General features: G+C 42.1%; 1 protein-coding gene across 1 annotated transcript in view; it reads right to left on the bottom strand.

The window, feature by feature from the left end:
* The window catches only part of RYR3 (ryanodine receptor 3), a 626,037-nt gene that overhangs the window by 60,826 nt on the left and 539,074 nt on the right, over window positions 1–26,137 (bottom strand). The window contains exons 65-67 of the mRNA XM_066277226.1: window positions 15,320–15,450; window positions 8,136–8,456; window positions 5,373–5,613 (exon numbers count right to left, since the gene is read on the bottom strand). Of these exons, the coding sequence (XP_066133323.1) occupies window positions 5,373–5,613; window positions 8,136–8,456; window positions 15,320–15,450 (693 nt within the window). The remainder of the gene's footprint in view (window positions 1–5,372; window positions 5,614–8,135; window positions 8,457–15,319; window positions 15,451–26,137) is intronic.

The following is a 26,137-nucleotide window of genomic DNA, read 5'->3' as shown; positions in this document are numbered from 1 at the left end:
AGTGTTTTGGTTTAAATGAGCTTTATGGGTTTGCATTATGCCCGGAGTGGGAAGAGGCAAAGAGTCATAGCCTATCCTCCAAGGAAAAGTACAGCCTCAGGGAGTGTGAGGAGCAGGAGCAGGAGCACTGCGAACAGAACAGCGTTGGTAAGCATTCCTCCTAGGAGAAAGAGGAGGATTTTGATCCCTTTCCTTCATATAGGAAAGCAGTTTCAGCTGAATGAATTTTGTTTTCATCACTCTTCTTCTTAGAGGCAAATCTTTATTTCCAGTGAAGTCCCTTGGTCAGGTTCAGTGTGGTAGGTGTGCATGAAGACCAACTCATTAAATGCTTTTCCCCAGGTACACAAAATCTCTGTGCCTCTCTCAAGCCAGATGAAGATGGAATTTTCAGGAGACTGGAAGATCCTGACCTCACCTCTCCTATTTGCCAGTAGCCTTTCTACCCCACCATGATGTACAGACTTGTCTTTTCTTGCTCTCAGTCTTCCATAGAATTCATGATCTCACTTAATATTCAGACACATGAGCCTTTGGGAGGCACTTAACTGACTCCTCAGTCTCTTATCAGCAGCACTGCATGCTGCCAAAGTGCAGCTGGAAAACGCAGGCTGTTGTTGGGAGGAAGGCTGGGCATAGAGGTAATGATCAGTGGGGGTGATGGTTGAAGCAACCCACGTGGAGAAATTACTGAGCATATTAATGGAGGGAAAAAGCACAATAATAAAATCTTGGATGATGGCAAGAGTAAGGAGAGTTGACTTCTACTGATAAAAAAGATAAGCTGTCAGGTTTTGAAGGACACTATGCTTCTAAGTTCATGGTCAGGTTGTCTGACTTCGAGGTACCGCTTCTCTCAGCCTTGTTCCTAAGCCTCTGGTAGAAGACACAGCCTGCGGCAGTCACTGCACAAAACGCCCTTCCACAGGTTGAGAGATGGGTTTTCTCCAAAATCACACTTTTTAAAGTTGTTTATTTCCATGTTCTGATTGTTTCTGGTTTTGAGGCTGAGAAGCCATTGCCTCTTGTAGAAAGATGTTCTTGAACCTATGCTGACTTACTATCAGCTGGATGAGGACATGGAGAGCTGATTTGCCCTGCTCAGACCACACTACACACACTTGGAATTCCTGTTCATTCTAGGTCAGCTTCAGGCTGAACACGGAATAATGGAAGCATCTCTCCAGGGAGTGTTCCAGATGGTGAAGAAACTTCAAATGCTGCCATGACAGGGCTGACGGAAGTACAAAGGTTCACCATAATGAGAAAAAATAGGGAGGAGGACAGGAGATGGCACCCTTCAATATTAAAAGAGCTGCCCCAAGGGAGATTGGCATAGTTTTGTGTAACTCTAAAGAGTAAAGTCAAAACCAATGGATGGTAGGAGTTACCATTGAGCTCAAAAAGGTTTAAACTCTCTGTGGCTAGAAGGGGAGCTGCACACAAGGCAAAGCTGCACCTGCTGTTTATACCCATGGTGGATAATCAGAGGAAGGAAATGCACTGCTAGGAAAAAGGAAGGGGGTATTTATTCCTCCCATCAGAGGAAAGATGAAGTGACCTCAAATATTCCTGCCAACTCCACAATCTCATCAATACAAGCCAGCTAATTCTTTTGGGTGAAGAAAGAACTTAAAGAAGGTAAGGCACACACAGAGGAAGGAAGCACTTCTGAGCAAGGCTCCGATGGCCATACTGCTCCCTGGGGTTAAAGAAGAATGAGTTGAAAGGTGAGAGTGAATGAACTAACGATGATCTCAAAGACTGACAGTGCCATTTTTAGCACTGTCAAACACTGTGAGGTGGAACACACTCTATCTTGAGTCTTGATCGTCAATAGTGACAAATGACATTAAAGAGCTATTCTCGGAGCAACCTTATTCTACTTTCATTTTTGTTTTCACCTCGAACTCTGACAAATTTCTTCTCTAAACTGTTAACATAATTATGTTAATCAGAAATGACTAAAATGATGACTCTCAAAGCAGGATTTCTTTTGAGAAAGTGAGTCATATTCCCCATAGATAGGTAAGGGATTAATCCCCGCCCCCATGTGCGTGTGCGTGCGTGTGTGTAAGGTGTTTATTTCGAAATGCTAAATTTAAGTAATCTTAAGTGAATTATTTTAAATAGTAAGTACAATTTACCTTATAAAATAAATGCTAAAATGTGCATATTCAGACCTATTTCCTGCCCATGACAGATGGCATACCATTAAAAATGTTAACAATGTTCCCTCAAATATTCCTGGGTGCATTCAATATCTACAGTGAGGTATTTTAAGGTCAAGCTTTCCCAAATTTATATTTTAGGTCTGCATGCTCTAAGAGGGTGTGATATAATAAAAAAAATCTATTGTATTTGGTCTTTGCCTTCCAGGGACCAATAATCCTTTACTCCCTCCCTGTTCACAGTCATTGATCTCCTAGGTCCTCCTTTCCCTCGCCATTCAGCTTAAATTCCGTAGTCAATCTTTATATTACCCTCTGACATACACCCTCAACTCCCTCACTCCATTTTTCTTGGTCAGACTCACTGTGCAAAACCCCAACCCTGGTTAAATACGTCTTTCTTCCCCTTCTGGGCCTAAGCCTGGCGGGAGGACCGGTTGGGGAAAAAGACAACCTGCGGATGGGGTTCACCTCAGGACCATGGTCACAGAGCTCAGCGGGGCCCTGAGTGCTGCCTGGCAACCACACTGCACTTTCCTGCCCATCTACTCTCCCACTGCTTCCTGACCACCACCCTGTGTCTTCTTACTCCTCAGATCTCCAAGTACCTTCTCGCCATGCTCACTCTCAACTGATGATCTTGTTTCCTACTTTACTAAGAATGGAAGCAATCAGAAAAGGACTCCTAAATACTCTGTCTACCCCATATATATGAATATAGGTGTATACTATGTTGCATATATTATGTGTGTGTGTGTGTGTGTGTGTGTGTCTGCCAGCGTCAGCGTACACTCTCTGCCCTCTTGCCTGCTGTTGTGAGTGAACTATCTGAGGCTGATCCTCTGCCTGTTCAAGGACATTACTTTAGAAATCCTCTCTTTTACCTTGATCAATTTCCTGTTCTACTGGATTATTCCTATTAACAAAGAAACAAGCTGACAAGTCTCCCATCTTAAAAGCTCTTCTTTTGACCCTCCTTGCTCCATCTGCCATCCCATTTCTCCGTTCCACCTTATACTAACACTCCTTGAGCAAGATGTCTGTACTGCTGTCTCCAAGTCCTTTTCTTCCATTCTCTTCTAGCCCACTACAAAGTGGCTCTCATCTCCATTGCTCCCCTGAAACTGCTCTGGTCATGATCACCAGTAAACATCATTCACCATTCTTTCCTACTGGAATTACTTTATGAAGTTGGCACCCAGGACACAACATTCCATCGGCTTCTTCCTGTCTTGTTGATTGCTGCCACTCAGTCTGTCACTGGTACCTCCTCCTCTGTTTGACCTCTTAATGTTGGAGAACACAAGGGCTGAGTCCTTGGAACTCCTTTCTCCCCCTCACTGCTTTTTCATTCAGTCTCATAGTTCTTAAAGACTACAGGTCAATGTGTTGATGACTCCTAAATTCCTATACCTACATCAGACCTCTCTCCTGAACCCTGCACTTATATTCAATTGCTCACTCAACATTTTCATTTATTTTATTTTGTTTATTTTTAAGTGAGAGGAGACTCCTGCATGCACTCTGATCAGGACCACTCAGCACCCCCTGTCTGGGGCTGATGCTCGAATCAACTGAGCTATTTTTAGCATCTGAGGCTATTATTGGACCAACTGAGCCAGTGGCTGCAGGAGGGGAAGAGAGAGAGAAGGGCAAGAGGGGGGAGAGAGAAGTAGAAGATTGCTTCTCTTGTGTACCCTGACTGGAAATCGAACCCAGGATGTCCATACATTGGGCCAATGCTCTATCCACTGAGCCAACCGACCAGGGCTACATTTTAATTTCTATATTGATTAGGCTACTCAAATTTAACATGTCCAAAAGTGATATCCTGATGTTCCCTTAAAAATCTTCTGTATTCACAATGTCCCCCAACTCAGTTGATGAAAACCTCATCCTTCCATTTGCCAGAATCATCTTTCACTTGACTCTCCTCTCTCCTCTCATTCGCAGGCTGGAAGTCCCAAGGGCTCAAAATAGACTCAGAATCTGACAGCTTCTGTCAACCTTCATTATTACCATGCTGAGCCCAGCCAACACCAACTTTTTCTTTTTAATTGTGGTAAAATACATGTAACATAAAATTGGCCATTACTGACATTTAGTCCATTCACAATGTTGGGCAACTACTTCTAAAACACTTTCAGGACTCTAAAAGGAACCCCCAGTCCCATTAAGTGCCCCCCTTTCAACGTCCCCCCCAACCCCAGGCCTTGGCGACCTCTAGTAGGCTTTGTCTCATGGATCGCCATCAGCTCTTGACTGGATCATTGTGAGCCTCCCGCTGGTCTCAGCACTGCCTTATTTGCCTCCATCCCTTGCCACAGTGCTCCATGAGCAAATCAGATCACATGGCAAATTAGCTCAAAACCTGCACCAACATCTCACCTCGCTCAGAGTAAAAGCCAGAGTCTCATAGTAGCCTTCTAGGCCCTGACTCATCTGGCCTTCGACATGTACGCTCTCCACACCCTTCGCTCTCTCCCGGCTGCACTTGTGATGCCCTGAACATCCCAAACGCACTCCTCCCCAGGGCGGCCCCAGATGTTCCCTCCTCCTGAGCAGCCTTCCCCAGCCCTGCAGGCATCCTGACTTTGCCTCCTTTGGTCTTTGCTCAAATGTTGCTTTCTCAGTAGTGGTCTGTTTACAACTGCAACTCCACCCTTCCCTGGCACTCTTCATTCCCCTTCCCCTGCTTTGCACAATTTACTTTTTATAAGTAAAGTGTAAAATTAAATATTTAAGTATATAGGTAAGTACTATATATATAATTAAATAACTGTTTTGTTTACTGTCTGCACACCCCACCCCCTGGCCAGAACGAAGGTGCCAGACACCGTGGCTGGTTTCGCTCGTCCTGTGCTCTGATGGCCAGCACCGTCCTGTGCTCTGATGGCCAGCACCGTCAGTAACACCTGTGGAAGGACTGTGTGACGGAACGGCAGGAGGGCGGAAATGGGTCGCCACTGCCCTTATATGACCAATCCCTTTCACCTGCTGTACTTGAGGATGCCAGGAGTGCCCGGGCCACTGTGTATACACAGTCACTGGTCCAGGAAAGCACTGCCCGCAGGTCCCACATTAGGGAATCCTGGGGGAGGGCGGGGGGGGGGGGGCGCTGTGACCTCCCTCTCTTACTTGAAACACGCTCAACACCATCTTCCCTTCCTATAGACATGCTGGCCTGGGCCTCCGCCATACCTGTTGTTGTCCACGTAGCGGATCAGCATGGGGTAGAAGGCGTAGAGGTCCCTGCAGAGGACTGCAAACTCGTCCAGGATGAGGAGCTCCGCCTCCTGGGTGTCCCCTTTGCCGTCGGCCTTCAGCTGCTCCTCCTCCTGCACCGTCTTCACCGCCTTTTTCTTTAGCTTCTCCAGAGTGGGGATGAAGTGGCTTCTTAGCAGGTCAGGCCTGGCTTTGCTGATGATCGGCTGGGCATACACTGTGTTTGCAAACAAAGGGCCTCCCCCTCATTTCACGTATTGTGACAATTGATCAAAGGAAAGAAGTGATTCTGACAGGTGAGGCTGTAAAACTCTGTCAGCTGGGGATGGCACCTGTCCCTGGTTCCCTTCCTTATCTCCCACGTGGCACTTCCTTCTCATGAAGAGGAAGTCAGGGGAGGGGGTGGAGCTGTAGGAGAAGGTCCTGTTCCTGCAGGTCATGGGGAGCCCCCGCCATCCCTGAACTCCTCCTGCGTGCATGGTGTTTGCCGCACTTCCTAATTTTTCGTAATGATGACCTTGTGTCATTTTGCAGAATGTTCATGTTGGTTTTGCTCACTAGCTAGATTATAAACTCCTTGAAGTAAGCCCTTTGTTTATAATAGCCAGCACTGCGCCAAGCCAATAGTAGGCACTGAATACTATGCTTTCTGGTCATTTTACAGAAAAATCTGTTGTTAAAAATACATGATGAACCCAACCACCGTTCTCAGACCTCAACACTTTAGGACTATCATCCTAATGCCTGGAGGCTCCTTTGGGCCCCGAGGAAGGAAGACAGGCTGTTATCAGTTATCACAAACAGAGAGGAGGGGGTGGGCACTGAAAGTCAAAGAGCAGAAATAAGTAATCAGTGGGATTTGGGACTACAATTCTGACCCTCTAAAAGAGAAAAATAAAATCTTTATCTCACCATATTTCTTAAATAATATCCTATTGGTTCAATTTATAATAAAGATCAGAATCAGAGTGATTTTTTTTTAAAGTAAAATAAAATAATAAGAGTCATGAATCACCAACAACATTCACGGTATATTTCAAAGTTTCTTTAGCTTAAGGCCTTTTAACTGAAAAACAGCCTACTTTTACCTGACCTGTGGTGGCACAGTGGATAAAGTATTGACCTGGAATGCTGAGGTCGCTAGTTTGAAACCTGGGCTTTCTCAGTCAAGGCACATATGACAAGCAATCAGTGAACAACTAACGTGAAGCAACTAGGAGTTGATACTCCTCATTCTGCTCCACCTCCTCCCTCTGTAAAAATGATAATAATTTAAAAAACCCAGTCTACTTTCCAACACTTAAAAGAAATCTCATTTTGCTTTATTTTTTAATTTCATAAAGAAGACTCTTTTAGAAAGAGAAGGTGATGGGAGCTCTCGGCTAAGAGACTAGGTCAAAACTTAGTGCCATGACGACTTGACCTTCACACCCCACCCTCACCAAGGTGCACCTCTGCTTTGGACTCGTAATCAGATTTGCTATTCAGATGTGGGTAATTTGGGGTTGTTATTAAAATTAATTTTGTTTAGGTACCAGGAATTAAGTGGCCTGTCTATAGAATTAAGTCACTTGTGGAATAAAAGGCCAAGCTCCGTCCCCATCAGGGCCACTCTTGCTGAAACATTTTTCCTTTCTTCTCTTCTAGGGAGCCAAAGGATCCAATGCTTCCTTCCCTCCTTTCCTTAATCTAGATGGACAGACTAGAGCTCTCAACAAATGGCCTTAGGGTTAACAACATTCTTGGGCTAATGGGTCAGAAAGGAACACCAGCTTTACTTATTCCTGTTCACAGAAACCCGTCTCTACCATCTCGCGGCCATTGGCACCCAAATATTTATCATTTTGATCTCGGCTTGTTTCTGGGAAGAGGAGGTAGGGACTTTCCTTCCTTGGTCTTGCAGAGGAATGTCCACTATTTTGTCCAGGAGGAGAAATACTTAGGGTTGGGCTCATACACCCTGGGACTCAGCCACCGCATGTCATGGTCCAGGAGATGAGATGGGTGAAGCTGTTATGGTGGCGTCCTCTATCGAAACTGTAGGTGCATCAAATGCAATGACTGCGCCTCAGATTCTTTATGTCTCCTCAGACTCTATTTTGACTCAGAGGACACTAAATATTCATGGCTTCTTGACTGTGGAAAGTATGTTTTTTATTCTCCAAGTCTTTCATTTTTTTTGCAGTTGCTCCAGGAACAGAAAAATCAGCTAATAGCATTTACCAAGAGCCTCCTGCATGTAAGGAGTTCCAGAGGAACACAAAACAACCTCCCCCCAAAAACTACCCCAAACAAAGTGATACTACTACGAACCTAAATCAGAGAGTGTCTAAGAAAGTATAACATAAAATACAAATGGAACTTACAGTGCAGCCCAGATGGGGGTGAGTTTTATGCTCGTGGAGAACACAGAAGATCACTTACCAAGAAAATATGGACAATTATTACAGTACGAGCAAATGGGATTCTTATATACCAAAAGCAAATAAAACAATAGTCATCCAAGTCAGGTAGAGTTTATCAAGAAGAGCATTCTGGAGGTTTGAGGGGGCCTGTATTAGTTGGTGAGTGGGACAGGAGCATTTGCTCCAAGAAACTCTACAGGGCAATAGTTCAATTCTTTTTACTGGTAAGTAACTAAGAGGAGTAGGGAGAATAGTTTCAAGATAGATGGAGAGATGAAAAGAGAATCTAGGCACCTTGGTCCCTGAGCCCGGGGTTGGGAGAAAGTGTTGGTACCTGCAATGCGCTTCATCCAGGAGGCCTCGTCGATGCCCAAGTTGTTGTTGATGATTTTCAGAATGTTTCCCAGGATGACACTGAGGTGTTCTGAGGTGACTTTGGTGCACCAGGGCCCTGTGCTGGGGGGCAGGTGCTCAGGCCCCTGCTCCCACCAGTAGGACAGGTAGTTGCAGAGCATGGGCAAGATCACCTCGATGACGTGGGGCATCTCCGTGTACCGGGCGCCTGACTCGGCGAGGTTGTTGATTTCTTTCATTAGGCCTTCCAGCTGGGGGATGTCAGGGCACATTTCTTCCACTGTGTCTGGCATCCCAAGAACTGACCGAGAGGGTACAGGAAGAACAAAGGGACAGTAATTCAAAAGCACAATGGTACAACCTTCTCTCCCTCTGTTCCACCCTTCCTTCAGTCTGTAGACGTGAGTGCCCACCCCAGAGCCTCGCATGAGCACTGGATGTGAAGGAACTTCTGTCCCTGCTGTCTGCAGCTCCCAGGGACTGGGGCATCCTCCCACATGCCACACTCAGGTAGAAACACTTAAATATAAAGGAGCAGAACAGGGACCTGACTGAGGCCAATTCATAAGACCAGTCTGTGACAAAGCCAGTCTCAGGGCTTTTCCCTTTTGTGCTCAGGCGTGCACTGCAGGAAAGGCGGCCCTAGTTAAGGACAAGCAGCTAACAAGTGTTTCATTGCCAGTTTGTGGTCCAACCACCTGGACCATATCTATATTGTGTAGAAAGGGGAAAGCAAACCTGATCACATATTCTTTCAGCTGAACCAGAGACAACAGTACATTTCATCCAGTTGTGTTTTATTTTTATGGGGGGGGGGCATTGCACACGTTGATTTCTGCATTTACAACAGAAGTTAGTGATGACCTGAGGTGACTTGTGCCAAGACTTCTTGTCAATCACTTTAGCTTTTTTGTTGCTGCAGAGTTGTGTGCAAGGAATAGTGAGTGAGCTCTGTCTTTCCCACACACTAAATGACTGAGGTCACTGAACAAGGACAGACAGGATGAAGTGGCAACAGAGTTCAACATTCAACATTAAAGACTGTCAGATACAAGAAGAGCAAACAGAAGCAGCCAGGGGCTAGCAGTCCTGTTCTCCTGTGGCAAAGCGATGGGCCCGAACGGGCTCCTTGCAGCGAAGCAGGTCCCATGAGGTCCTGACAAGCTTGCCCTGGCGATGACTTTCTGTTGTTATCACTATGGCCTTTTGGCGAGTTGAAGGCTAAAGACCTCTCTTCCTTGGAAGTCAAGAGTGGACCAATGTCCTTTAAAATCCAGACCCCTCAAAAGAATTCAAAGCATGAAAGCCAAAGAACACTGGACTCCCATGACTCACAGTGGAAGAGAATTACACGGGTCAGACATGGTCCACTGCCAATGCCAGTCATTTGTACAGAACAAGACTAGCCCATACCTTTTAGCAGAGCAACAAAAATCAGAAGTGACATCAACATAGTGGTCTGGGGAGACCCTCACAAACAAAATAATTTCATACAACGTATTAGAATAAACAAGTAAAGTCAGAGAAGTCAAACTTTCTACCTTTGAGCTCAGCATGCAGAACAATGCTAACCACCACAGATGCAACTAGAGTTTATAACTGTTTGCTGTAAAATTATAAATGAGAAGGCCTGTGTGTGTGTGTGTGTAAATGGTGCAGAGACAATACATCATTGTGAACACTTTTTCTACCTAAGAAAAACACAGTTGTTTGAGGTCTCTGCACTGGAGTCATTATAATAACCTTTAAAACTGGGGAACAAAATTTTTGTTGCATCTACAAAAACACTTGTTCTTACCTAATTCGAGTGTGCTGATCTCAAATCTGACATTAGTTTTTCCTCTGTAAACTACAGTGTTTTTGCAATTCAAGATTTTAGGTTTTCATCTTATTGTAAAATTTTCAACATTTAGTTTAAAATAATGAAGTAGAATGTCTTCTTGGGAATTATCTTTGTGAAAATATAATAATTTATATAATTCAGTAAATACACTAATACACTAAAATATAATTGCAACAGAATTTGTCTACAATTTCAAAATAGAACATATTAAAACACTTAATCATAAAATTTGCACAAAACTTATTTAAATTCTATTCAGGCAAAAATTTGCGTTTGTAGCTTTTGTGTTTGTGTACTTGTTGAGGACAATCTCATTTGATGCTCAAGCAGTAGTCTGCTCATCACTAACAGCTCCAAGATTTTCGGGAAACTTATCAAGGTGACTGTTCAGGAAGTGAATCTTAACGCTCATGTTACATCCAATGTCGCGGAAAGCCAAAAGCATCCTTTGAACCAGAAATTCATAGTTTTCTGCTTTTTTGTTGCCAAGGAAGTTCTTTGTAACTGCCACAAAAGACTGCCATGCTGCTTTCTCCTCCTTATTAATCTTCCTGGCAAATTCTTTGTCATGTATGATGGTTCGAGTTTGAGGTCCATTGAATACACCTGCTTTTATCTTCTTGAAAGACAAGGCAGGAAAAGCAGAAACAATATGTTGAAAGCATTCACTTTCTCTATTCAAAGCCTGAAAAAACTGCTTCATTAAGCCAAGTTTGATGTGAAGTGGGGGAAAAATGATCCTGTCTTGATTAACTACAGGTTCACTCACAATATTTTGCATCCCTACTTCCAGAGCTTCATGTTTCAGCCACTCCTTCTGTGTCCAGTGTTTCTCCTGAGCCAGGCTGTCCCACAAACACAGAAAGTAAGGATACTTCGTGAAACTTCTCTGTTGTTCTAGCAGGAAATTTACCATTTTAAGATCCACACAAATGATCTAGTTATGCTCCTCATACTTCAGAAAGTTGAGGACAATTTTTATGTCATTCTTACTAAGTCATTCAATTTGGGTTGGCTAAACTGCTGAGGGGTTAATGACTGCTTGGCATCAGAAGAAGACCCTTCAGATTCTACAACCATTTCCTCATGCATCTTATCAAAATACATTTGATCACCATGTTCACTTTCTTCATTCTTAGAAGAAATAAAACCATTGAAAACTGGAACTGGGAGTGTCTCAGAGTGTGGGATAGGTCGTATTGCTGAAGGAATATTAGAATATATGATCATATGCCATTTTTTCTTGCCGATGCCCTTTGTACAGATCAGACAGAAATAACAGTCACTGCTGTGGTCCTTAGGTTCACGCCAAACCATGGGAATACCAAAAGGCATTCCTTTGCATTTTCCTTTCGTCCAGTCATGAAGCATTTCCTCACAACTATGACACACAATATGAGGAGCCCAATTCTTGTCTTGATTGCCAAAGGGAACTTGAAAATAGGCAATTTATGCACGTCTCAAATGATGGAATATTGCTCCTTTGATGTTGAAGTGTGTAACAGCCACATATATAACAGAAGGTGTCAGGACTATTCTTACATTTATGCCTACTCGAAGAAGCCATGATTCAATCTTAGCACAAAATAAGAGGTTGTTTTTTTCAGATAATAATTTTTTACATTTAAAAACAACTACAATTATGTAAAAGTGATGTTTGTAAAACATTAATTGCCTTGTGATTATGTTCAATCCAAGAGTTGTTGACCTTTAACTCCAATTTTAATTGCCATTAACTATAACAAAAAGAAATTAAAATTGCATAAAAACTAGAGCATGCACCAAAAAACAGATTTCAGATTTGGAATCAGCGATGCAGAAATACAGTGTGTTCATAAAGTCATGGTGCACTTTTGGCCGGTCACAGGAAAGCAACAAAAAGGCTACAGAAATGTGAAATCTGCATCAAATAAAAGGAAAACTCTCCCAGTTTCATACCTATTCAGTGCAGTTCGATGTGGGCTCACGCACGGATTTTTTAGGGCTCCTTAGGTAGCTATCCCATCTAGCCTCTACAGACTCGTCACTGACTGATGGCCTACCAGAGCGGGTTTCTCCACCAAACTGCCAGTTTCCTTCAACTGCTTATCCCACCGAGGAATGTTATTCCTATGTGGTGGTGCTTTGTTATAAACGTGCAGATATTCACGTTGCACTTTGGTCTGGTCACGGATTCGAATTTAGTGAGCCACAGAACACACTGAACTTTCCTCTGTACCGTCCACATCTCGACTGGCATGGCCGTGGGCTGCTCCACTGTATACATAGTGTACGTCATCATCTGCACATGCGCACATGTTGCCACATCATCCTACAGAAACTGGGAGGGTTTTCCTTTTATTTGGTGCAGATTTCACATTCCTATCGTCTTTTGTTGTTTTCCTGTGACCGGTCAAAAGTACACCATGACTTTATGGACACACTGTATATAGAAACAGTTCGAAAACCTCATGTAACAGAAAATGAAAAAAAAATTGTTTCCCGGTGTTATTTATATGCAATTGGTCCTTGAGTAGAGGAAACATTTGTGATTCACATGGTGTTTTGTACTTCAAATACCAGAAAATAAAATGAGTGCTGCTGAGTTATAACAGCTCAAGCCGGGGCTTATCAGAATCAGACACTGACTGTTGGGGAGAAGCGTTGGAATGCACTGCCCTTTCATCTTCCAGGCAGCAATTTTCAACCTTTTTCATCTCATGGGACACAAACTAATAACTAAAATTCTGCAGCATACCAAAAACTGTATTTTTGCTGGTGTGACAGAAAAAAAAAAGATAGGTATAATTTTGATTCATTCACACCAGATAGCTATAGTGTTGGCTGCTGCCATTTTTTTATTTGACAATCTATAGGAAAATAGGTCAATGCCCCTGACTAGTCAGGTATGGCACATTTTAAAAGTTCTTGTGACATACCGGTTTGAAATCACTGTTTTAGATCAATGGGTCTCGAAGTAAATACCTCCCACCACCACCAGCTGAGTAGTGACAGGACCTCTGAATCAAGACCTACTGAATTAGGAACTCTCAGGGTAGGACTCAGCAGTCTTAATTCTGACGAGTTTTCTGGGTGATTCTGGTGTAGTTGGATTCTTTTTTTTTTTCTTTTCTTTTTTTCTTTATTTTTTTCTGAAGCTGGAAACAGGGAGAGACAGTCAGACAGCCATCCCCAGCGCCCGGGCCATCTTTGCTCCAATGGAGCCTTGGCTGCAGGAGGGGAAGAAAGAGACAGAGAGGAAAGCGCGGCGGAGGGGTGGAGAAGCAAATGGGCGCTTCTCCTGTGTGCCCTGGCCAGGAATCGAACCCGGGTCTTCCGCACGCTAGGCCGATGCTCTACCGCTGAGCCAACCGGCCAGGGCTGGTGTAGTTGGAATGTGAGAACCACTGAGCTAAATTCTAACGTTGTGTTTTCTTCACTGAGCAGCTTTTCCCTCAAGGATAGGGCACCAGGCACCAGAGAGCGCCACCTCTCTGCAGTAGTGGCAGAGCTCACATGGGGAACTGACGTCTTTTTCCGGTTGATCATCCCATTTAAGGCATACAAAGTAAACTGGCTGGTGACTAGGATATTTTGGCCAATCTAATATTCTGATTAATAGACCACTGCCACATAGAACCAAAGATTTTATTTAGTTTTGAATAACTGGCATGTAACAGTATTAATCATATCTTAGTAATTTTTGGATGAGTCAGAAAATGTACCAGGATTGTACAGAAGAGTTACTAATGTGAGTAACTGCTGGAAAAACACTGTCAATTAGTAGAGATGTCCAACTGACTGAAGTCTTGAAAAATCGGTTCATGTTGTATTTCTAAACCAAACACACACATCATGTGTCACTCCATACATTCCTGCCTCTTCTTGATGCCCTCGGGCCATCCACTTAGAGTCTTTAAAGCCATCATTCATCTCTGGCACCAGGCAAATCTGGTTACCCCAGAATACACATTCATGTCCACTCTACTCTTCAAGAGCCATACATATGATCAGCATTCACTCTTTGATTAACTGGATGATGAAAAACATGGGCTCATGTACTGAGTCTCACAGTATTTTACTGATGGATGAAGAACTGTGTTGTCTGTAATCACAACCTTGTTTCTTTTCTTCCTTGTAGAGCATAAAATGATGAGTACTTATTTTTTATTTATGAACACATGTTTATTAAATCTAAGATATTAAAATAAGAAGGAACATTTTTCTTTTTCTTTTTTTTTAAGTGAGAATTGGGGAGATAATGAGACAGACTTCCACATGCGGCCTGACCAGGATCCATCTGACCAGGATCCTGTCTGGGCTGAGCTGAAATCAACTGAACTATTTTTAGCACCTGAGGCTGATGCTGGGACCAATGAACCATCCTCAGTGCCTGGGGCTGATGCTTGAACCAAGCAAGCCCGGTGGGCCAATCGCAGCGCCGTTTGGTTGCTTCACTACCGCCCACCAAGCTGGAACGCCCACTAGTGGGCGGGAGGGACCAGGTTGACCAGCACTGCAAAAGTGGGTGGTTTTTATAAAAAGGTTCGCCATCACGGATATATGTGATTCAAATAGTTTTATTTTTCTCCTGTTAATCTGCTTTTTCTACACGGAGGTTTTAGCCAAGAATAATAAAGGGCAGAGGGAAGATTATATTTCCTCCCCATCACAGGGCTAAAGCAGCCACAGACAACATGTAAACCAGTGGGTCTGACCGTGTTCCAGTAAAACATTTACAGACACAGGCAGTGGGCCAGATTCGGCTCATAGTTTGCTGACTGCTATCCTAGAACTCAGTGCATCAATGCTCTGATCAAATTTTGTTTTGTGTACAATTCCAATTCCCTCTGGTGCTCTCCTACGCCTTCTTTCCCATGCAGATGGAGAACATGTGGTCATCATCCTTGTAAGCACAGCCTGTCCTTGGACTTGAAGAGCATAATTAGGTTATTAGGGCAGATGTACCCCTTCTGTTGAAACTCTGGAGAGAAACTGTGAACCAGTCATCACATCTCCAAGAGCAGGAGGAGAAGTAAGACCCAGGGTAAGCAAGAGAACCTGAGGTTTGGGGATGGAAGGGATTTAGAAATCAACTACGCTGTCTCCTCATTTTATGGAGGAAGAAACCAAAGTCTAATGATAACAAAGGACTTGCCCATGCCCATTTTTCCAGTAAGATGGACACAGGCAGGCAACACACTCCCACCTCTGACCGCGGGCCCCCCAGACCACGAAAACCAGCAGTGCTGCAGGATGCTGCTCCCTGCCCATGCAGCCTTCCTGCCCGGCTGCCCGCCTCTCAGCACTGGGGTCGAGGCCCTCTGTGGGAAGATACTTACTAGCTCTCTCCCTGGGGGTTTTGGTGTTGAAGACCGAGAGCGGATTGTAGCGGTTAAGGGTGGGCTCCAGGAATGCCACTGGGATGGCAGCTGCCAGTGAAGCCAGACATTCTCCAAGGGCGGGGCGTTGTCTGGAAACAAAGAAGTCCATTTAGAAGTGCTGCCAATCACAGGCTGGCCCCTGCGTTGGTGGGCCAGGCTGCTTCCCCATAGATCACTCCACGGGGTATCCCGGAGCCCTGAGCTCAGCAAGGTTGCACATACTTCTTTCTCTGCCATCTTTTTCTGGACACTAATCAATGGTTTACAATGGTCTCACTACTAGGAACCTAGCTATGAACTGGTTAGGTGATATAATCACTATCTAGCTTTGTTCTTATCTCCCAGCATGTCTAAGAGCAAGTTTTGCCGGCATCTACATTGAGGCTGATTTTCCTTGTTCTCAAAATGTTTTGAAATCCTCTGTATCTATTGCTTCTTTAAAGATTATTCATTTAAGAAAGGCGAGGTTGAGGAAGAGAAAAGAGAGAGAGAAAGAGAGAGAGAGAGAGAGGGATAAGGGGGAGGAGGAGCAGGAAGTATCAACTCCCATATGTGCCTTGACTAGGCAAGCCTGGGATTTTGAACCAGCGACCTCAGCATTTCCAGGTCGATACTTGATCCACTGCACCACCACAGGTCTGGCTGTATCTATTCCTTACTATGGACAGAGCTTGTGTACATCAGTGTGAACAGTAGTAATAGGCCCAAAGCACTAATTAGACAGAAAATAAAATGCCTGCCTTGTAATGGAAATAATAGGTACTACAACATGTTGCTTGATATAGAGGAAAGATGCCTGACACCTATCACTTCTAACTTCTCCTTTCACAAACGTTTGAGTGTCCATCATGTATTAAGCTCCTGTTTTTCTGAAACAAGCAAGCAAACAAAAATAAAGTGCTTTGGATTCCTAGTTCAAGTTTCAAGTTCTCCAACTGAGAGTGCTTGCTTGTGGGACAACCAAGTCTGCAAGTGTAACTGATGGGAACCAGCCACTGGCTAGTCAAAGGAGAGCTGGTCCTGAAATGGTGCCTCTCCCTCGCAGACCTGGCTTAGCCTTGGAATTGTACTGTCTAACCCAGCAGGTCTTTCTGCGAGTGAGACAATACAGTGACAGTGCTGATTTTGAGGGCTGCTGTCTGTTGCTTTCCAATGAATGAGAGACCAGAGGCATCTGATTTTCACCCAAAAGTATCATCTCTTTCTGTTCATTGGCATTCAATCATGGACAGACCACACACCTGTCCTATGAGTTACACATGCGAAGTCAGTTCCCATATAAGGGGGAAAGTTTCTTCAAATAAACCAATACTGTGAGTCCTATGTTAGACCACGATACCAAGATAATTAGTGAGATAGTAGGGAATAGTCTATAATTAAGAGCTGGAAGGTCTTAAGCAAGCAAGCCCATCCTGTTTGCTTTGCTCTGTGACTGGTCAACTCAAATTGAGCACTGACGTTGTGTACATGAGGCCCACTTGCAAAATCGTGAGGGCGTCAGGCTGCATCTTTGGGGACGTTACAGAACCACCATGGAGAACACTGTCAGCAACAGAGGGCACACCTGTGGCCAAGAGCAAATGCTGATCTATTACTGCAATCCTGTGGGAACAGAAAGGCGTCCGGCCCTCACATTCCCTTCAGCTCCCACCAAACCCTGCACCCAAGCCCCTCACCTGCCCTTTACTCTGACAACAGCCAACACATCTGGCAGCACCAAGAAGCCAGAATGTCAAAACTGTAGATCAGGGGTCCCCAATCTACGTCCCGCGGGCCACATGCGGCCCCCTGAGGCCATTTATCCGGCCCCCGCCACACTTCCAGAAGGGACACCTCTTTCATTGGTGGTCAGTGAGAGGAGCATCCTGTGCTCCTGGAGTACTGTATGTGGCGGCGGCGCTCACGTACAGTACTACTTCCGGTGACGCGGGACACACAGATCACGGCTCCAGAAGCATGTCATATCACTTGTTACGGCTAGCAGTGACAAATATGGAACCAGACATTGACCATCTCATTAGCCAAAAGCAGGCCCATAGTTCCCATTGAAATACTGGTCAGTTTGTTGATTTAAATTTACTTGTTTTTTATTTTAAATATTGTATTTGTTCCCATTTTGGTTTTTTTACTTTAAAATAAGATATGTGCAGTGTGCATCGGGATTTGTTCATAGTTTTTTTTATAGTCCGGCCCTCCAATGGTCTGAGGGACAGTGAACTGGCCCCCTGTGTAAAAAGTTGGGGGACCCCTGCTGTAGATGCTCTGGACGTAGATAACAAGCATTTACTATGTGGTGGGGTGAGAAGGAGAGCCAATTCTCCCTGTGCAGTAAGCTAGACAGTTTTAGCCTTAGTTTTCTGGTGGTGAAAGTTCTTTCTCACTGAATGAAAAGGAAGGACAGAATGAACCCTGAAGCAATGTGATAAAACAGCATATCTCCATGGTTTGAGTTATCTGCACTCTGAAATTATTAAATGAAAAATTCTGGAAATAATTCACAGAACTGAAATTGCATGCTGTTCTGAGTGGCATGATGAAATCTTGTACCATCCTGCTCCATCCCTCCCGGGACATGAACTGTCCCTTTGCCCAGCACCTCCACGCTGCAGACACTCTGCCTGTTAGTCACGCAGTGGTCATCTGGCTTATCAGATGGACTATCACAGTATGCAGGACTTGTGCTCAAGTAACTCTTATTTATCTTAATGATGCCACTTTCACATAACTCTTATTACAGTATATGGTTATAATTGTTTTATTTTATTATTAGTTGTTCTTAATCTCTTATTGTGCTTAATTTACAAATTAAAATTTATCATAGGTATGTATGTATAGGAAAACACGTAGTATAGATAGGATTTTGTACTGTCCACGGTTGAGGCATATACTGGGGTCTGGGAATGTATCCCTGAGGAAAATTAGGGACTGCTGTGTACAGAACTGCTCTGCTTGAGATGCTAGAGAAATCTGCTGGGCTTAAGAGAGGATGGGGGAAGAGGATGGGGGAAGAGATGGCGGAAGAGAATGGGGAAAGAGATGGCGGAAGAGAATGGGGAAAGAGATGGCGGAAGAGGATGGGGAAAGAGATGGCGGAAGAGGATGGGGGAGGGGATGGGGGAGAGGATGGGGGAGAGGATGGGGGAGATGATGGGGAAGAGATGGCGGAAGAGGATGGGGAGGGGGTGGGGGAGAGGATGGGAGAGAGGATGGGGGAGAGGATGGGGGAGAGGATGGGAGAGAGGATGGGAGAGAGGATGGGGGAGAGGATGGGGCAAAGAGGGGAGAGAGGATCGGGTGGGGGATCAAATGGGAGAGAGGATGAGTGGAGAGAATGGGGTCAGAGGATGGGAGAGTATGGGGGAAAGAAGGGGGAAAAGAGGGGGGAGGAGAGGGGGAGAGCAGGAGGAGAGGAAGGGAGAGAGGAGGAAGAAGAGCAGAGGGGGGAGAGGAAGAGGAGGTAGGAGAGAATGAGGAGAGAGGATAGGGGGAGAGGACAGGGGTGGGAGAGGATGGGGGGAGAGGATGGACGAGGCATAAAGCTGTGTATTCCTTGGAACCACTTCTCCACTACAATTTTCAGTCAAGTTACTAAACTTATAAAAAAGTGATCTTTTAATTACCTTAGAGGACAATTAATATATTTGGATTTATTCTTTATCTTTTATCTTCTTAGGCTTGGCTCTTTGGGGCCTAGCTGACAGCTTATTTGGCCCTGAAGTATTTGAGCAGATAATTTATATAAAATCAGCCTCCAGCAAGCAAAAATGTCCTCAGTTAGGCAATTCACTTCTTAGTTTTTTTTTAAATAAATTTTTATTAATGTTAATGGGATGACATTAATAAATCAGGGTACATATATTCAAAGAAAACATGTCTAGGTTATCTTGTCATTAAATTATGTTGCATACCCCTCACCCATAGTCAGATTGTCCTCCGTCACCCTCTATCTAGTTCTCTGTGCCCCTCCCCCTCCCCCTAACTCTCTCCCTCCCTCCCTCCTATATCCTCCCTCCCCCCACCCCTGGTAACCACCACACTCTTGTCCATGTCTCTTAGTCTCGTTTTTATGTTCCACCAATGTATGGAATCATGTAGTTCTTGTTTTTTTCTGAGTTACTTATTTCACTCCGTATAATGTTATCAAGATCCCACCATTTTGCTGTAAATGATCTGATGTTATCATTTCTTATGGCTGAGTAGTATTCCATAGTGTATATGTGCCACATCTTCTTTATCCAGTCTTCTATTGAAGGGCTTTTTGGTTGTTTCCATGTCTTGGCCACTGTGAACAGTGCTGCAATGAACATGGGGCTGCATGTGACTTTACGTATCAATGTTTCTGAGGTTTTGGGGTATATACCCAGTAGAGGGATTGCTGGGTCATAAGGTAGTTCTATTTGCAGTTTTTTGAGGAACCACCATACTTTCCTCCATAATGGTTGTACTACTTTACAGTCCCACCAACAGTGGATGAGAGTTCCCTTTTCTCCGCAGCCTCTCCAACATTTTCTATTACCCGTCTTGTTAATAATAGCTAATCTAACAGGGGTGAGGTGGTATCTCATTGTAGTTTTGATTTGCATTTCTCTAATAACCAATGAAGCTGAGCATCTTTTCATATATCTGTTGGCCATTTGTATTTCTTCCTGGGAGAAGTGTCTGTTCATGTCCTCTTCCCATTTTTTTATTGGATTGTTTGTTTGTTGTTGAGTTTTATGAGTTCTTTGTAAATTTTGGATATTAGGCCCTTATCTGAGCTGTTGTTTGAAAATATCATTTCCCATTTAGTTGGCTGTCTGTTTAATTTGATATCAGTTTCTCTTGCTGAGCAAAAACTTTTTATTCTAATGTAGTCCCATTCATTTATCTTTGCCTTCACTTCTCTTGCCATTGGAGTCAAGTTCATAAAATGTTCTTTAAAACCCAGGTCCATGATTTTAGTACCTATGTCTTCTTCTATGTACTTTATTGTTTCAGGTCTTATATTTAGGTCTTTGATCCATTTTGAATTAATTTTAGTGCACGGGGACAGGCTGTAGTCGAGTTTCATTCTTTTGCATGTGGCTTTCCAGTTTTCCCAACACCATTTGTTGAAGAGGCTTTCTTTTCTCCATTGTGTGTTGTTGGCCCCTTTATCAAAGATTATTTGACCATATATATGTGGTTTTATTTCTGGGCTTTCTATTCTGTTCCATTGGTCTGAGTGTCTATTTTTCTGCCAATACCATGCTGTTTTGATTATCGTGGCTGTATAATATAGTTTAAAGTAAGGTATTGTAATGCCCCCAGCTTCATTCTTTTTCCTTAGGATTGCTTTGGCTATTTGGGGTTTTTTATAGTTCCATATAAATCTGATGATTTTTTGTTCCATTTCTTCAAAAAATGTCATAGGAATTTTGATGGGAATTGCATTAAATTTATATATTGCTTTGGGTAATATGGCCATTTTAATTATATTTATTCTTCCTATCCAAGAACAAGGAATATTTTTCCATCTCATTGTGTCTTTTTCTATTTCTCTTAATAATGCCTTGTAGTTTTCGTTATATAGTTCCTTTACATTCTTTGTTATGTTTATTCCTAGGTATTTTATTTTTTTTGTTGCAATCGTGAAGGGAATTATTTTTTTGAGTTCGTTTTCTAATATTTCATTGTTGGCATATAGAAAGGCTATGGACTTTTGTATGTTAATTTTGTATCCTGCGACCTTACTGTATTGGTTTATTGTTTCTAATAATCTTTTTGTGGAGTCCTTCGGGTTTTCCATGTATAGGATCATATCATCAGCAAAAAGTGATACCTTTACTTCTTCTTTTCCGATATGGATGCCTTTTATTTCTTTGTCTTGTCTGATTGCTCTGGCCAGAACTTCTAGCACCACATTAAATAAGAGTGGACAACCCTGTCTTGTTCCTGATTTAAGGTGGAAAGTCCTCAGTTTTATGCCATTTAATATGATGTTGGCTGATGGTTTATCATATATGGCCTTTATCATGTTGAGATATTTTCCTTCTATACCCATTTTGTTGAGAGTCTTAAACATAAAATTGTGTTGTATTTTATCAAAAGCCTTTTCTGCATCTATTGATAAGATCATGTGGTTTTTGTTCTTTGTTTTGTTGATATGGTGTATTACGTTAACCGTTTTACGTATGTTGAACCATCCTTGAGATTCTGGGATGAATCCCACTTGATCATGATGTATTATTTTTTTAATATGTTGTTGTATTCGGTTTGCCAGTATTTTGTTTAGTATTTTAGCATCTGTATTCATTAGAGATATTGGTCTGTAGTTTTCTTTCTTTGTGCCATCCTTGCCAGGTTTTGGTATAAGGGTTATGTTGGCCTCATAAAATGTGTTTGGAAGTATTGCTTCTTCTTCAATTTTTTGGAAGACTTTGAGTAGAATAGGAACCAAGTCTTCTTTGAATGTTTGATAGAATTCATTAGTATAACCGTCTGGGCCTGGGCTTTTATTTTTGGGGAGCTTTTTAATAGTTTTTTCTATTTCCTCCCTGCTGATTGGTCTGTTTAGGCTTTCTGCTTCTTTATGATTCAGTCTAGGAAGGTTGTATTGTTCTAGGAATTTATCCATTTCTTCTAGATTGTTGTATTTGGTGGCATATAATTTTTCATAGTATACTACAATAATTCTTTGTATATCTATGATGTCTGTGGTGATCTCTCCTCTTTCATTTTGGATTTTATTTATTTGAGTCCTGTGTCTTTTTTCCTTGGTGAGTCTTGCCAAGGGTTTGTCAATTTTGTAGATCTTTTCAAAGAACCAGCTCTTTGTTTTATTGATTTTTTCTATAGTTTTTCTGTTCTCTATTTCATTTATTTCTGCTCTGATTTTTATTATCTCCTTTCTTCGGCTGGTTTTGGGTTGTCTTTGTTCTTCTTTTTCTAGTTCCTTAAGGTGTGAGGTTAAGTGGTTTACTTCGGCTCTCTCTTGTTTGTTCATATAGGCCTGAAGTGATATGAACTTTCCTCTTATTACTGCTTTTGCTGCATCCCAGAGATTCTGTTTTGTCGTATTTTCATTTTCATTTGTCTGTATATATCTTTTGATCTCTGCGCTTATTTCTTCTTTGACCCATTCATTTTTTAGAAGTGTGTTGTTTAGTTTCCACATTTTTGTGGGTTTTTCCTCCTCTTTTTTGCAGTTGAATTCTAGTTTCAAGGCTTTATGATCAGAGAATATGCTTGGTACAATTTCAATTATTCTAAATTTGCTGATATTGTCTTTGTGGCCCAACATATGGTCAATTCTTGAGAATGTTCCATGTACACTAGAGAAAAATGTATATGTCGCTTTGGGATGAAGTGTCCTGTAGATGTCTATCATATCCAGGTGTTCTAGTATTTCGTTTAAGGCCACTATATCTTTATTGATTCTCTGTTTGGATGACCGATCTAGAGCCGTCAGCGGTGTATTGAGGTCTCCAAGTATGATTGTATTTTTGTTAGTTTTTGTTTTAAGGTCAATAAGTAGCTGTCTTATATATTTTGGTGCTCCTTGGTTTGGTGCATATATATTAAGGATTGTTATGTCTTCTTGATTCAACTTCCCCTTAATCATTATGAAATGACCATTTTTGTCTCTGAGTACTTTTTCTGTCTTGTAGTCAGCATTATTAGATATGAGTATTGCTACGCCTGCTTTTTTTTGGGTGTTGTTTGCTTGGAGTATTGTTTTCCAGCCTTTCACTTTGAATTTGTTTTTATCCTTGTTGCTTAGATGTGTTTCTTGTAGGCAGCATATAGTTGGATTTTCTTTTTTAATCCATTCTGCTACTCTGTGTCTTTTTATTGGTAAGTTTAATCCATTTACATTTAGTGTAATTATTGACACTTGTGGGTTCCCTATTGCCATTTTATAAATTGCTTTCTGTTAGTTTTGTATCTAGTTTGATTCTTCTCTTTTGTTTTTCTATCATTTGTTTTTGTTTGTTTGTTTGTATTCCATTCTTCTTTCCTCTGTTGCTACCTTTTTTAAGTCAAGTGTTTTTGTGGTGGTTTTTTCAAGGGTGGTTACCATTAAGTAATGAAAAGGGTACCTACCATATTCATTGTAGTACCCTATCTTATGAGTATTTCTGCACTTCATCGTCCTTTGCTACTGTTAATCTCCGTCCTCTCCCCCCTTTTTTTCTTTTGTTGTCACAGTTTAAGTTTGGTTTTATTGTGTTCTTGGTGGAGCTGTTACTTGTGGTTTTGTTTCCTTTTGTTCTTTGAATCTGGTTGGAAAACCCCCTTTAGTATTTCCTGGAGTGGGGGCTTTCTGCTGATAAATTCTCTCATCTTTTCTGTATTTGTGAATGTTTTTATATCTCCTTCGTACTTGAAGGATAGCTTTGATGGGTATAGTATTCTTGGCTGAAAGTTCCTCTCTTTCAGGGCTTTAAATATTGGGGTCCACTCTCTTCTAGCTTGTAGAGTTTCTGCTGAGAAATCTGATGATAATCTAATAGGCCTTCCTTTATATGTTGTACACTTCTTTTCCCTGGCTGCCTTGAGAACTTTTTCTTTGTCATTGGTTTGTGTCATCTTCATTATGATGTGCCTTGGAGTGGGTTTGTTGGGGTTAAGAAAACTCGGTGTTCTGTTTGCTTCTTGAATTTGAGGCTTTAGTTCTTTCCACAGGCTTGGGAAGTTCTCGTCTATTATTTGTTTGAGTATATTCTCCATTCCATTTTCTTTCTCTTCTCCCTCTGATATACCTATTATTCTTATGTTATTCTTTCTGATGGAGTCAGACAATTCCTGTAGGGCTTTCTCGTTTTTTATTATTTTTGAGTCTCTTTCTTCTTCTCTCTGTTGTGCCTCAAGTTGCTTGTCTTCTATTTCACTAATCCTATCTTCTATCTGGGCTGTTCTGTTAGCTCAGCTTGTTACCTTGTTTTTCAGCTCGTGAATTGAGTTTTTCATTTCTGTTTGATTTGTTTTTATAGTTTCAATTTCCTTGGTAATATATTCTTTGTGTTCGTTGAGTTGTTTTCTGATCTCCCTAAATTGCCTTTCTGTGTTTTCTTGTATATCTCTGAGTATTTTTAAGATTTCTATTTTAAATTCTCTGTCATTTAGCTCCAAGGCTTCCAATATGTTAAATCTTTTCTCCATAGACTTTTCCACATCTATTTGTGTTACCTCTCTATCTTTTGTATCCATAATATTCGATTTCCTCTTTCTTATTGGCATCTGAGGGTGGTCTTGTTGATAGCACTAATTAGAATTAATAAAGAGTAAAAAAAAAAAAAAAAAAAAGGTAAAACACCCCACAAAAAAAAACAGTAATAATTTATTATTTCCTCCTTTTTTCTTTCTTCTCTTCCCCTCCTCTCCCCTCCTCAGGGAAATATCGTGATGACCTGTAAATTATATTATGCCAAATGGAACAAAAACTGCCTATAACGGAGGGCCTGATTTGGGGTGAAGAGTTCAAGGGGCAAGAAAAGGGAGTAGGGACCTACTAAATGCAAAAAAAAAAAAAAGGAGAAAATCTTAGACAAGCATAAGATAATTTGCTTGTAAGTGATGGTCAACTAAGAGATATATTGAGAGGGATAAGAGGGAACCAGAAAAAAGGGGGGAAAAAAGAATAATAAAGAAGAAAAAAAAATAAGTAAAGATCTGTTGTAATAAGTGGAGCGAAGACTAAATACAATGGAGACCTTGGGTTTGGAGGAATGCTAGTGAGTTAAAAAGCAACGTAAAAAGTACCCAAAATGACACAAAAATAAACAAACAAACAAAAAACAACCCAAAAACAAAAGAGAAAAAAAAAACCCAAAAAACTTGAGTCCCAAATTAAATAATTTGTTTGTGATTGAGGATTAAATGAGAGTAAAAGTAAAAGGAGAAAAGAGAAATGAATAGAAAGGAAAAAATAGGAAAAAGAGGAAAACGAAGGAAGAAAAAAAGGAAGAGAAAAAAACAAAATAAAGCAAAACAAAAAAAACAAAAGGGGAGAGAGTGAGAGTTAAGTGTTTTGGAGTGTAACCTTAAAGGGGAGTGAAGATGAAGAAAAGAAATAAAATGTAACACTCATGGGTAGTGTAGTTCAAGAAAAGGGAAGCATAAGATGGGCAGAGAATAAACAGACTGAGGTGGAGGAAATAGAAATAATAATAATAAAGGCAATAAGGTAGAAGAAACAAACAACAACAATGAAAAATTAGTGGAACAAGTTATAAAGTCTGTGGGTTTTCTTGATTTTGAGAGGTTAACTTCTTCCTTTTTCTTTTCTCTCCCTCTTCCTGGTCGGTGACTCTGTACCCCAGGCTCTGTCCCTGTGTCACACTTAGGTAGGGATTTGCAGTTGATGGGATTCTATGGCAATGTCACATAATTGGCTTTAGTCTTGCTGGTAGTCAAGGCTTGTTGGCGTTTGCAGGGTCCAACAATGAGAGAGTTTGCTTTCCTGGAGTCTCTCTCCTAGTCTCCCCTTCCTGAATTAGCAGCCTGGTGATCCAGCTATAAGGCTGCTACTGCTTCTGCCTGGGGAGTAAGAGGCTCAAAGAGCTAGGAAGTCCCCACTCTATCCTCACTCAGCGCAAGGCTTTGGGAAAGGCTCTGGCAGTCAGAGCCTCCAGCATAATCAGGCGGGGCTGGGAGTCAATTGTTGTCAAGGTGACTGTTCAGCGCCTAGCATTCAGTTGGACCACTCAACCCAGGCTTTCCACACTTTGTAGCCTGTTTTGGCTGGGAAGAAGAGGCACTAGTCGCTGCTTGTGACTAGTGTAGTATAGATCTTATCTGTCAAGTCCCTCTTGT

Source organism: Saccopteryx bilineata, chromosome 4 (genome assembly GCF_036850765.1).
Source record: "Saccopteryx bilineata isolate mSacBil1 chromosome 4, mSacBil1_pri_phased_curated, whole genome shotgun sequence".
Taxonomy (NCBI): domain Eukaryota; kingdom Metazoa; phylum Chordata; class Mammalia; order Chiroptera; family Emballonuridae; genus Saccopteryx; species Saccopteryx bilineata.
Note: the sequence above shows the minus strand (reverse complement) of the source record. Positions and strands in the feature narration are given on the sequence as shown.